Below are 13098 nucleotides of genomic sequence, written 5' to 3' on the forward strand. Positions count from 1 at the left end.
TAAGACGTTAAAAAGCATAAAGACGCTAGAGATTTCTAAGTTTCCGTGGAGACGCCTGGTATAACCAAGCGTTCAGATCTTACCTCGCAGCATCCCAGTGGGCGGGGGGGGGGGGGGGATGAGAGGCTCAGCCTGTCGACTGATGTCAGAAGGTATCCTTCGTGACAGTATCTCCCCCAACATTCCCTTTCTCTTAAGCCAATTGATATTATTTTCTATCTTTTAGGTGGAGCTTGAGTGACTCCAGTCATGCGTATCTTGGTTGTGATTGGTAGAAATTACCTCGCTTGCGTTTAAAGGTACAGGCTCCGAGAAATTCAGAGGATGTGCTCAGTGAGGGGTGGTTGCACGTTGGAGGAGGGTAGCTTTTGGGATGGAGGGGTGCTTATAATGCCTAGTCATTTAAGGCAATTACTCCACAAGGAGAAGCAAGGAAGAGAAGGGATAAAAGGGAAAAAACAAGAAGCAGAAAACCAGCTCCAGACTGACCTATAGTAACCTTTTGCTCATTAAGGGTCACTAAGGGTTAACACATTAGAAATCACACCTGTCAAAATGCTAATCCTTGCTAATGTGGGATTCGGTGTGTGTCCCCCTCCTCCTGTACCCCCTCCCCCCCGGTGTTCCTCTGTAATGCGCAAGCTCAGTAGAGATAAGTTAGGTGAGCTGTAATAACCAATCAAAAGGAGCCAAAGAGAGAGTTTTCACAAATTTCCTGTGTATGAATGACAGTGATTCGAGTCAGAGGTGTGCTTGCTTCGCGAAAGATAGCCAAGTACCTGACTCTGCAGAGTTCTGTAATTAATTATGTAATTAAAAGACCTTGGTGTGCATTCCAACTCTGGGTGAATAATTGGCGCGGTGCACTGGGCACGAACCTGCGGATAACATCTGTACTCAGTGTGATGCCTACAGACAATCCTTTACTGTTGGGACCTGCATATTTTTCTGTGCCTTCAACACAAACCCTTTGGTACAACTAGTTCCCTACGTAGCTGCCAGTTCACCACTCAGTTGCACTTCTGAAGAGGAAAAGCTATTTCCCTCTAACGTAGGAGCACATACTCTAAATGCAAGCTTCACTCAGCTGGTCATTTACTGCAGGACAAGATTTGAAAACTGTTGTGGAGATTCTGTTGGGTTTTCTGCTTACAGAAAAATTAAGTGCTAGATCGCCCTCTACTCCGCTTTGTAGTGCTGCGTTTAATGGAGATTCAAAGAATTTCATTTGCTCCTCCGTTTATGGACAATGAGCTGAAGGAACAGGTACAGCACGTTAGCCTGGAATGCCTTCCCTCCCAACCAAAGTAAACTGGAGCTGTAACTAACACAAGCAGAAACAAGGCTTCCACGTTTTCAGCTGAATAAAGTTCCAACAAAATCATCCTCTGGGATTTGAAGCTTACTTCAAATTACATGCCAACAACTCTTTTCCCTGAAAGGTCTTGCCCAGTTCTTACGTCATAGTAAAGTGTGTACCTATAAAATTTACAGTTAACGTCTTCACTTAGTTTGTCCAATTTTTGCATTATCGCTCAGCTGTGTGCTCATTTATAAGTTGATGCATGTATACAAGCTGCTGCTCAAGTCCTACGTCTTGTTTGCAATTCTTTGTTTCCTTGTTGCCAGCATATTGTAAAGCGGATCCCTGCTGCTACTCGCTCTAGAAGAAAAGGAATCATCGGTTTGGTTACCAAATACCCGCTTCTGGAAACCAGAAGTGTTTTGGTCTCTCTTCCCTTCGAATGACTCCACACCTCTCATCAGATATTGGATTGCTGACCTAGAATCAGAGAACATCCCAAGGTGGAAAGGGCTCACAATAATGAGCGAGTCCAACTCCTGGCTCCACACAGGACCACCCCAAAAGCAGAGCCTATGTCTGAGAGCATTGTTCAAACACTTCTGGACCCCCGTCAGGCTCGGTGCCACGACCACTGCCCTGGGCAGCTGTCCCAGTGCCCGAGCGCCCTCTCAGGGCAGCACCTGAGGCGCACGGGGCTCGGCGGGGCGGCCCGGGAGGGGAGGAGGACGGCGGGGCGAAGCGGCCGCTCCCTCAGAGCCGTCTCCCCGCCGCCTCGCCCGCACGTCGGGGCTTTTTCGTGTCGGGGCTTTTTCGTGTCGCGCCCTCGGGCTCTCGCCGCGGGCGACATGCCGCTCCCCAGCGCGGACAGCTTGCGCGCGGGGCCTGCCCGCGGCGGCGGCGGGAGGGAAACCCCAACCGCAAAGCCCTCCCGGCAGGGAGAGCTCGGGGTGAGGGCCGGTCCGGCACCGACAGTAAAGACACGCCGGAGGAAACGCTCTGCTTTTAGCCGTGAGCACCGCGGCCAGGTTGAAAAGGCGTCACGCTGGAGCTCCGAGTTGGGCGGCGTTCCGAGGCCGTTGTGGCAGTTGTGGAGACGGCCTCGGCTGAGGTGGCGGCTGCTGTCGCTGCTGTCCCCTCTGTCCCCGCTGTTGCCGCTGTTCCCGGCGCCTGGAGACCCCCGGCAGCCCCCTGTGACAGGACCTGTGGCCCCGGGGAGCAGGACCTGTGGCCCCCTGTGCCCGCCGCCTCGTCGGCCATCCTGGCAGCAATTCTGCCAGCACAGAATAGCTCACTGGCTTTACGTGCGTTTCAGGGTAAAGTGACGATTAACTTCTATTTCCTGGCTTGGGTGCTGCTTTATTCTTTAACGGAGCTTCAGGTTTAAAGGTTAAACTCAGTTCTGTCAAGGTTAAACTCAGTTTCGTGAATGGCATCTTGGACAAAATCTTAAGCTGTGATTGACTCTCTGCTTAACAGAGGCCAAACGTGTACCTACTGAGAAGCAGGTCATAGGTGATAAGCCCTCACAAATTAACTTGCTATCACAAAGTGACGCCCAGAAAAAGTGTATTCAAAAGCTAGGCTCATTATAGAATCACAACAAAGCCATCATGACTGGTGCAGTAGACAGTGAGGTAGAGGGTGAGCCCTGGAAAGACAGAAGTAAAGTAGCAGCGAAATGCAGGTACCTTTGTGCACACGAAGCAGAAAAGCGCAGGCAGTAAAGTAATAGTGCTCCATTACTAGCGTGAGCAACAATTATATATAAATCACAACCATTATCTATTAGATAATAGGTAATAATTAATAGATAATTGCAAAGCTCCAAAAATGCAATAAATAACTGATTCCCCTCAGAGAATGTCATTTGCATTTTTATATTAAAAAGACTCCAGAGTTGTAATGGATTAAAATCCTACGAAAGTGAAAGAAATGGCATCAGCCACTAGTTCTGCAGAAGCTAAAAGTAATACTGATAGAGTTTTGATGGAAATTTTTCCTTTGTGTGTTTAGTTTGGGGATTCCTTTTAAATCATTCATACCAGCAATTTAGTTCTTCAAGGCCGTTTCTTTGAGATTAAGTGACAGGACTTGTACTACTCTTTTCTTCTTGGAATGCTTCTTGGTATTCTTACGTCAGCCAGAACATTTGTCTCTGCCGCAGATGAGAACAATGACCATAGTTAACAAGCCCAAATCTTCAAAGTCTAAAAAGCCATCTTCAAGGCGGTCTGGCAAATCCAAGAAACCGAGTACTAAAAAACCGATGTCACGCACCGCAAACTGGGGCCGGATACCACCTGCAGAAGATTCAAGCCAAGTCTCTGTGGCCCAAGGATGTGGAGGTGCTATTTATTGTAGATCCTCTGAAAAATCTAAGCCTTTTGCCCAAAGAGATCTAAGTAAGTGTGCGCTTTATCCTGCCTCTGTTTTCTTCAAAACAAAAGTAGAAAGTGCAGTTCTTACTTGTTGCACTGATAGAGAACGGGACTACTGTGAATAAAGACTTCCAAAGCGATTCTCCTAAGGCAACTGAAGTGACTGACGTTACAGAAATTAATTTTGATATATTTACAGTCGACAGAGAAATATGGGGAGCATTTTGTAATGCACAGATTCATCCATATCTTTTCTGTTTTGCAAAGAAAAGTGTTTGATTGTTGCTATTCACAGGTTCCATTATTCACAGGTTTTTGAATGCTAAGATTGCTCAGGAAAAGATCTGATATTTGTAGGGGTACCGTCATTCCTAGTTATTTGTTTTTACATTGTCCTTGCATTTATTACCATATAATTTCAAGTCTAAGTTTGTGGTTGAAGTTATAATAAGGAAAAAAGCATATAATAAGGAAAAAATTAAAATGGTTGACTAAACTTTTTTTTCCCAAAACGTTGTGTTGACCAGCCAATTTGAAGATGGCGGTATTAAAGGTGTCTGCAATAAGTTTTTCTGTTTTGGATTGTAGCTAGTTCCTCTAGGTGCTCCCGCAGAATAGTATTTTTACTATGCCTATATATACTTTATATATTTACTATACCTATATATACTTAATACCTTTCTTAGAAACAAACAAACAAAATCTCTTTTTAAATATAACTTTCTTGCAGTTGTTAATGATGGAATTGCTCCGCCACAAAGGATTCTTTTTCCACCTGAGAAGATACGTATGGATTGGCAAGAAACACAAAGTGTTGGAGTTGGCCTGTACAATCTTGGCAACACGTGTTTTCTTAATGCTACTCTACAGTGTTTGACCTACACCCCCCCACTTGCCAATTACATGCTTTCTCTTGAGCACAGCCAGTCATGTGAGTACTTTCTAACAGTATTTTAAATCTGTTGGATAGCTGTGAAGGTGAAAGAACAGCAGTGATTCTGTGAGACAAACTTACTTGCCTGATTTTACCTGTAGAAGCTGGCTTTGAGCATTGTATTAGCAGCGGGCTCGGAATAGCGTATGGAGTGCGTTTAATGCACCATGTGTTTTTTTTGTTTGTTTGTTTGTTTGTTTTTTTAAAAGGATCTTTTCTTGCTTCATGGGAATAATGAAGTGCATTGGACAGTAATGCATTTAATGAACATTTGGCATTTGGGCTATTTGGGCTTCCTGCTGCTAGAAAGGCAATAAAATTTAGGATGTTGGCATCATAGGTCTTTAGTCTGCACAGCCGAGGTTCCATAATGCACTACAATAAAGGGTCTGTTTGTTGTTGAACCAATTAAAAAAAAAAAAAAAAAAAAACCTAGAAAGCAATATGAGCTGTTATGAACACGACTAGATTTTTTTGTGGGACTGAATTAAAATCTAGACTGATTTTGTCCTAAATAAAATGTTGTACTATAAAGTAAATGTTGTACTAAACCTGTATGCTTTTTAGGCTGGTATCTTTGTATCGATACCTAGAAATTTAACTGTTTTCTTCCTGTATATAGAAATCGTTTCAATTAAGAATCCTGTTGAAAAAAGGAGGGCAGAAGTACTATTACATACATTACTGTAATTTTTCCTTTCTCCCAAAGGACTCGTAGCTCTGTATCATGAAGCTCACCTGACAGCACTGTGCTGAAAATAACCCACATTCTCTTAATGCTGTATCATCAACGTCAAATATTCTTTCCTCATACATTTTGCAACCTGTGGAGTTCACATTCCTGTCAGCCTTTACAAACGTGACTTTGCAGTAGTCTTTTAGATTTCTCATCACAAAATGCACTTGAATACAGGCTTAATGGATATTTTTATTCTATAAAGTTGTGTGAAATGAAATGTTAGGAGGCTGTTGGGACAAGGAGAGTGGATATTGTATCTATAGTTTAAATGTTACTTATATGTTTGTTTGTAGTTATGTCTGTTTCGCTAGACTGGGATGCTTTCTTCTTTCACTCTTCAGGTCGTGAACAAGATTTTTGCATGATGTGCACGATGGAGACTCACATTAACCAGGCCCTGCGTTGCACTGTTGATGCCATCGAGCCTACGCGTGTTATCAATAATCTCAGTCGTAAGTGGCTTCAGATGTGTTTCTTTTTCAGCATCTTGTAATCTTCAAATAATTATTTGATGTGTATAAATGGTTTTAACACTATAAAGAAGAGAGATTTTAGAAACAGGAGAATTACTTCATTTTTAAATGAGGTAAATACTATCATCTTCTTATTTAGGAATAGGACAACATTTCCGTTTTGGCAGTCAAGAAGACGCACACGAGTTCTTGCGCTATACTGTTGATGCTATGCAGGAAGCGTGCTTGAATGGAAGCACCAAGTAAGCATAAACAAATTCACTTTTATACGTTCTCTAGCACCTTTTAGGCCTTTATTTACTATCAAAACTGAAAGTCTAGGTCATCCTTGGTTTTCATAAAACTCTTTGAAGAGTTAACTGTGTGCCTTAAATCTTCTGAGGTCTGATTATAATTTATTTCCAGATTGGACAGATCTTCTCAAGCTACCACCACCATTCATCAAATATTTGGAGGATTTCTAAGATCAAGAGGTACTTTTAAAAATATTCCTGTCCTTAGAACTGATCTGTGTCTTTTGTCGGTAGTAAAGCAGTCTGTAGTTTGTCTGAAGTAGTATCTATCGACAACTTGAATGTGGACAGTTAGTCTCCTTCACGTGTTGTTAAGCATTTATATTTTGCTTCCAGTGAAGTGCTTGAATTGCAAAGCAGTTTCGGATACGTATGAGGCATTTCTTGATATCACTTTGGATGTAAAGGTAGGAGGTTTTGTAAATATAATTCATGATGTTTAAGTACATGTATAACTTTCTAAATTAAACTTGTTTAACTTAAAAAACCAAACCACGTACAATGTTAAAATATAAGAGCTTGGTGGTGGTTAGAAAGTGGATTGGACTTTGTCCTTCTGTGGAACCCCTGTAAATAGTCTCCACGTCTGCATTGGGTTTAAGGGGAAAGAATTTTATTGCTGCACAAAGTATAATACTGTCACACTTCTTTGTTGTTCTACCTCAATATACATCTAATTGTTAGACTGCTGGATTTGTTGCCAGTATTGATGACAAAGCACACTATAGATGCTGTCTGCGTTACTGGAAAATGATTTGTTTCAAAGTAGAATGACTTCCAGGTGAGGTAAACGCTGAGCATGCTCTTTCTGCCTCCTTCTTGACAGTGCTCATAGTAGATCGCTTAAGTATGTATTAGTCAGGTTCTCTTATAAACTCCTAGTGCGTCTCTGGAATTTTGAATTTACAGTGACTTTACGCTCTTCTTTCTTGCTCCTCTAGGCGGTTTCATCTGTTACCAGAGCTCTAGAACTATTTGTGAAACCTGAAGAGCTGGATGGAGAGAATTGCTATAAATGTAGCGAGTAAGATCATTACTAATTATGTCTTAATACTAGATATTAGTTTTATATATTACATGACTTAGAGCGTAAGTTATCCTTTAACTTCATTTAGAAATAAGGAGACGCAGCTTTGTTGTTGTTGTTGTTGTTGCTTCATTTCGTAGTAGTGGTGAGCTGAAGCAAGGAGCTATGGAGAATGATTTGGAGTGGAAGGCAGCAGCAGGTTCCTGCAGGTCCCAGCGTTCACTGTGAAACAAAGTTAGATTGAGTGTCAGGGAATGTGAGCTGGCTCTGTGGTAATGAATGTTAGCAGCCTGTGCTGGCTCACTAAACAGCGTCTTGCACAGCTCTTGAACTGTGAAACCTGTCGATGTGGACTAATGCCTGAAATGAGCTCCCTTAAGCCTAACCCGTGCACAGGGAAAGCCTATTGAGTTCAGGCGCTCTCTGTGCTGATCAATATGTAAGATGTTTCTACGTATGTGAGAAACAATTGAACATTTGCATAAGATGGTTTGGCAAAACAAGCTGTTAGTCAAACATCCCCTCAGAAAAGCACAGAGTGCCCGGCTCAGTTCTGTAGGATTCATGCCTGACCCCTCTAAATGAAAAATGCAGTATCCACTTCTTGTTGTCGGATACTAAGGAAATTAGGGTGTCGAATCAAGAGCGTCCAATAGGTTATTAAAGCAATTTAATCCCAGGTTCGTCTTGGCCTGCGGATCCTAGAAAGCAACATGCAGCGTATTCAGGATTCTCATAAGTGATGTCTGAGGAAGAGAAAGAACTGTAATAGCACCTCACATCTGAATTGCATGGTCTTTCCTTAATGTGCTCTTTGAGGTGTGATCGGTTCAGTCACACTTAAAGCCAGAATTTTCTGTCTTTTTGTGAGCTTAAAAGGAAAGGCCTTGCACATGTACAGTACTTTTTCCATTGCTGATAACTGTTATTAGTCTTATATATAACTCATTTTTAATATTTTTTGTTTATATTTTATAACTCCCTGGTAATACGCTTTCATGAGAGATTCCTGTTCCCGCTGTGCTCTGAGTTGTTGGTAAAACTTACCTTCTTCTCTGTATTAACAAACGTGACATGCAGTGCATGGGTTTATGAAAAGAAAAAACCAAACATATGATGCAAGTAAATATCATTCAAATAGCATAAGCATGCGTGAGACATTAAAAGGAGTTTGTTTTGGGGGCGAAAAAGAAGATGCTTTCAAACACTTGTCTCTGCTTGTTTTTAAGGTGTAAAAAGATGGTTCCTGCATCCAAGAGATTTACCGTACACCGTTCTTCCAACGTTCTCACAATATCACTGAAAAGATTTGCAGATTTCACAGGTGGAAAGATCAACAAGGTATATTAAGAATATACCTTAAGAATATAGAGAAATGGTCTGCTTTTATTTTCATTTTCTCTTTTTTTCACTTTTCTCTTAATATCAGTAAAGTTCCTGCTTGACAAGAAGCATAAACTTTCCTCTGAGAAGGCTAATTCATCAGGAAACAGTTGTCTGCAACTTCTAGTATTAAACGTTGCTTATGGGAAGACTTATTTTTAGTGAATCAAGAGATATATTCATATAATTCCAGTCTCTGTTTTTTGGAAGTGTTTTTCTCTGGCTAGTCTGCGAAGTACTCTGATATAATTTTTCTATTTCTTGGTCTCTCTTTAGGAGGTAAAATATCCTGAATATTTGGACCTCCGAGCCTACATGTCTCAATCAAGTGGAGAACCACTCCTCTATGCCTTATATGCGGTGCTGGTGCATCATGGAATCAACTGTCGCACAGGACACTATGTATGCTACATGAAGGTAGAAGTCAACATCATTTCTAACAGGATAAAAGGTTGTGCTGGCAAACCAGTTAAAGTGTTACTAGTAGTACTGTTTCTAGGCAAAAAGATTTTCTGAAATAATCCCAAACTTGAAAATGGGATCTTGTATAAAATCTTAAGCTGTGATTGACTCTCTGCTTAAGAGAGGCCAAACGTGTACCTACTGAGAAGCTAGGTGATAAGTGTTTTTGTACACTTATAAGTGGTCATTTTGTAAAGAGACTGCTGAAAAATCTGAACACTGCTGCTGCAGAACTCTGAATGGGGGGCTAGCAACTGTTTTAACTGATCTGGAATCTTGAGTTTACTTTTCAGTGGACAGGAGGAGAGTCTCTCAAGGCAAACAGAAATAACACCCGATACTCATGTCAACATAAATTTATGCTCAGAGTGTAGGTGTAGGAACAGCGTCGGTATGTATATGGAACATCGGGAGAGGAAACTATATCGGTATTTACAGCTTTTCTACTTCCTTGTCAGAGAGACGTTATCTCCAAATTAGAAATTGATGTATTTTGAATAAGGGCTGGTGGATCGGATTTATTCTTACTAGTGTTAATATTTGCTCTTGATTAGTACTTAATATCTGGTAACGCATCAATCAATCGTCAAAAATAAACTTAAAAATGTGTAAGGCTTATCTCGTTGGTCGATACAAAGACCAAGGTCTTTTCTCTTTTCTCTTTTTTTTTTTTTTCCCAGTATTGTTTTTCTGTTTTCCTTCTCACTGCAGTCTTGATTTTGTTTCTTGTCCCTTAAGTATGTTTTCAATGTGTTGTTGAAACATTTTCCCTTTCAATCCGAAAAAAGGAGCTGTCACTGGTGTCTGCAAGTTGAAGACTGGAGCTTATCCGAAAATCACTGAGCCCAAGAGCTGTCACCTTAGTCTTCCAATAGGACGGGGATGTCTTCATTTCTCAGTTAAATGCATTTTTCAGGTTTGTGTATTATTTTCTCAGGAACGGAAAGTGTGCGCACAATTTGCCAGTTGTGGGACTAGGAGTTCTCCTATTTCCTGTGCTTTGTTTAACCTGTCTTAAGTTTAATGGATAGCAATCAAGGTGTACTAGAAATCTGAAAACACTTTATGCTTTGTTCTCTCAGTCATTTTGGTATAACAAACTAGCTTATGGTTTAAACCCTCCATTAGGTTAGCATTTTCCCTAAACGTAACAAGTCCCTGTGTGCTACAGGAAGACAGTAACAAAAAATTAAGTATAGATATTCATCCTGTCATTATTCAGCTTCTGCCTATGGACACACAATTACGCTTATTTAAAGCGGTATCCTCTTGAAACCTAATCAGCATGTTAGAAAGGACTTAGTTATCGGCTTTTGTCCTGGAGGGCTGAGGTTTGGTCTGTTTTGTTTTACATTCAGCATTTCCTTTTCTAGCTTCCATTCCCCTGTTGTTTTGCATGAGGAAAACATGCAGCTTTACAAAGTAGAACGGAAAGAGATGCTTTTCAGTCTAACTTTTCAGTTTTTTGTAGGAGTTTTAAATGTGGTGGGTGCAAAACAGCATAAGTACTGCTGCCAAAGTTATATTCAAACAAGTATTTCTTGGAGAAGCAGAAGAAGCCCAGGGAGAAATAAATTTACAAACATGCTCTTCATGCTCTCCTTTCCCAAGATTTCTCTGAGATATATCCCATAGTCTGTGGGTTTTGAGGTATGTGGTTCCCAGGAGTGAAAAGGAGGGCCAAACAGCTCTCCTCTTGGATCTCAACGTGCCAGGGCTTTAGTGTACTGCCACTTATGGCTCCGCTTTTCACCTGGAAAAAGCGACCTCATGCTGTAAACTGAGGAGCCCTGCAATTGTTCTACTTGTTGTTCACTTGTGGTCACTTTGAAAAATACCAGCTAAATTACTGGCAAGACTGCACCCGTTCTTAAAAACAAACAACCCCCCCAAATCATCTGTTTTCCTCTTACAGGTAATTGAAGTAATCCCCAAAGAAGACAGTTCACTATCCATAGGCAAGTTTTATTTTTAAACATTTTCTACATTTTATACCTAGCCACAACTTAACAACCAGTTAACAGTTGGTGACAATCCTGTTCAGTGTTGAAAATGTCATTCTGGCATAGGAAACAAAGGACTTCATCTTCTTGCTTTACAGCTGAATGTCTTCTACATAATGTTTGGAGAAGTGAAATCTTGCAAGAGGTTTTCAAAAATTCTGCCCGGTTTGGATGATGAAGTAAATTGCCATAGTCAGTAGATTCTGGCACTGACAAGTTCCTTCAAGCTAAAGAGGGAGTGCGATTGTTGCAAAGCATGTCTGTATTTTGAGACAGGGACGACCACAAGTTTTAATCTTAAAATACGACATGGAGGGGAGGCTGGTTGTTCACACATTCTTGCAAACATTAATACAATCTGTCCCATTATCAAGAACAAAATTAGGGACTGAACGGAGGTCTTTCAAATACCAGTGTTGCAAAAATAGACTTTTTATGCTACTAATGTCAAAAGAATCCTGATTGTACTAAACTGTAAGTGTCTCTTCTAGCTGATAAATCAGGAACAGCACAGAAGAAAATGCGTCTGCTCTAATGCTCTTTGGGCTTCAGTGAATTCTCTGGCCAGCAGATGGCGAACTCGCTTTTTCTAAACCAGTCAAAAGTATAGGGAGAAAGTAAATGTCTTGCATACATTACACAAGTCCAGGGCATTGGGATCACTGGGCTACATGAGTGAAAGAGATGCACCCCAACAGTACCCCACTTAGATACGCTGCTTGAAACATAAGCAGGATAGGAGGGCTGTGCAAAGCAATTTTGGTAAATTGAGAAATTCATGTATTTCATCAAGCCTGAAGATACTAATTAGTTTCATGTGGGGGAAGGTCAGTCTTTCAAAGAAAAGAAAAAACGTCTCTTAAGCAGGATTTTCTGAATGGTGGAATCTAATCTGAAAAAAGGCTACTTCAGCAGGTTATTTATTTATTTATTTATTTTTAACTGTATTGAACCTCTCAAGTAAGCTAGGAGCAGACTAGGAACAACTGAGCACTTGTTAGAGTGTGCCTTTTCACCTGGACTCATGTTACTTTGAATAAATTAACAAGGATAGCTAGTGATAATTTGTGATTTAAGGAAATTCCAGATACGTGAGAGAAAGAGCAGCGTTAAAGCAGTTAAATTCCTGCTCTCTCTAATAAGTGCTCTCTCTAGCCAGTTTCTGAACGCTTCTGTTCTGTGGCTAGGATTTGGTCAGCTTGACCACAAGATCACTAGTAAAACAAGGATGCCGTCCAGTCAAACCTTCAAATGAATGTAACTTACCTAAGATCTACCATTTGCTATCAAAGCAGGTAGCTTTGTCCTAATATTCTGTACAGTTGACCAATTTTAGCACGGAACTGAAATGCAGTCAGTTTAATGGGAGGGCTTTGGAAGCTGCCTTCAACAGTCAGTTCAGCCCTGTAGTCAGAGAGCAGATCAAGCCATGTGCAGGGTTGTGACTTCTCTCTTTAGAAAGAAAACCACTGAGCCAGACAGTTCCATGTTGAGTATCACAACAGGGAATGACATTTCTTCCCTTTGTCTTTCAGATGCAGAGCTTACTGATGGAAGCCTTCAATACTCAGACTAAACCTACCATCAAAACGGACGACCTTTTTACCATCCAAACCAACCATTTTTCCATCAAACCCAACAACTTGGGTTTTGAAACGAAACTGGTAACCCACAAGTCCTTATTGAATCTATTTTTCAGTGAAAGGGTTTTCTCTGTAACCTGATCATTTAAACTGTTGTGCTTAAAAGAAGGTCACTTGCAAGAGCGGTTATAATCCATGCTAATCCATGCTCCGTGCTGTTCCTTACAGTCAGCACACCAGGTTCCCCCAGTGCGGTAACATGTAAGGGTGGAAGCCTAGGGAACACTCAGGTAATGCTGCTATAGCATACCCTGAAAGCCTCCTCAATGCTCTACAGTTTCTTTAAAATGTGAATGTTAGTTTAATTTTCCTAGTCACTTTAAGCAATTACTCCACAAGACCTTATTGTTCTCCACAACTCCCTCTTAGAGGTTGTAGCAGCGTGGGGGTTGGTCTTTCTCCCAGGCAGCAAGCAACAGGAGAAGAGGAATTGGCCTCAAGTTTCACCCAGGAAGGC

The 13098-nt window shown here is 41.2% G+C and overlaps 1 protein-coding gene across 1 annotated transcript; it reads left to right on the top strand.

The window, feature by feature from the left end:
- The first annotated feature begins 1777 nt into the window (after window positions 1–1777).
- Window positions 1778–9906, top strand: LOC308186372 (ubiquitin carboxyl-terminal hydrolase 42-like). The gene is made up of 11 exons (XM_080608522.1): window positions 1778–2619; window positions 3471–3708; window positions 4415–4615; window positions 5699–5809; window positions 5970–6072; window positions 6236–6303; window positions 6460–6530; window positions 7065–7147; window positions 8380–8491; window positions 8810–8950; window positions 9289–9906. The coding sequence occupies exons 1-11, from the start codon at window positions 1879–1881 to the stop codon at window positions 9367–9369; spliced, it is 1950 nt and encodes a 649-aa protein (XP_080464648.1). The 5' UTR covers window positions 1778–1878; the 3' UTR covers window positions 9370–9906.
- The last annotated feature ends 3192 nt before the right edge of the window (window positions 9907–13098 follow it).

The sequence above is a fragment of the Anser brachyrhynchus genome (genome assembly GCF_964034855.1).
Source record: "Anser brachyrhynchus genome assembly, contig: SCAFFOLD_206, whole genome shotgun sequence".
In the NCBI taxonomy this organism is placed as follows: domain Eukaryota; kingdom Metazoa; phylum Chordata; class Aves; order Anseriformes; family Anatidae; genus Anser; species Anser brachyrhynchus.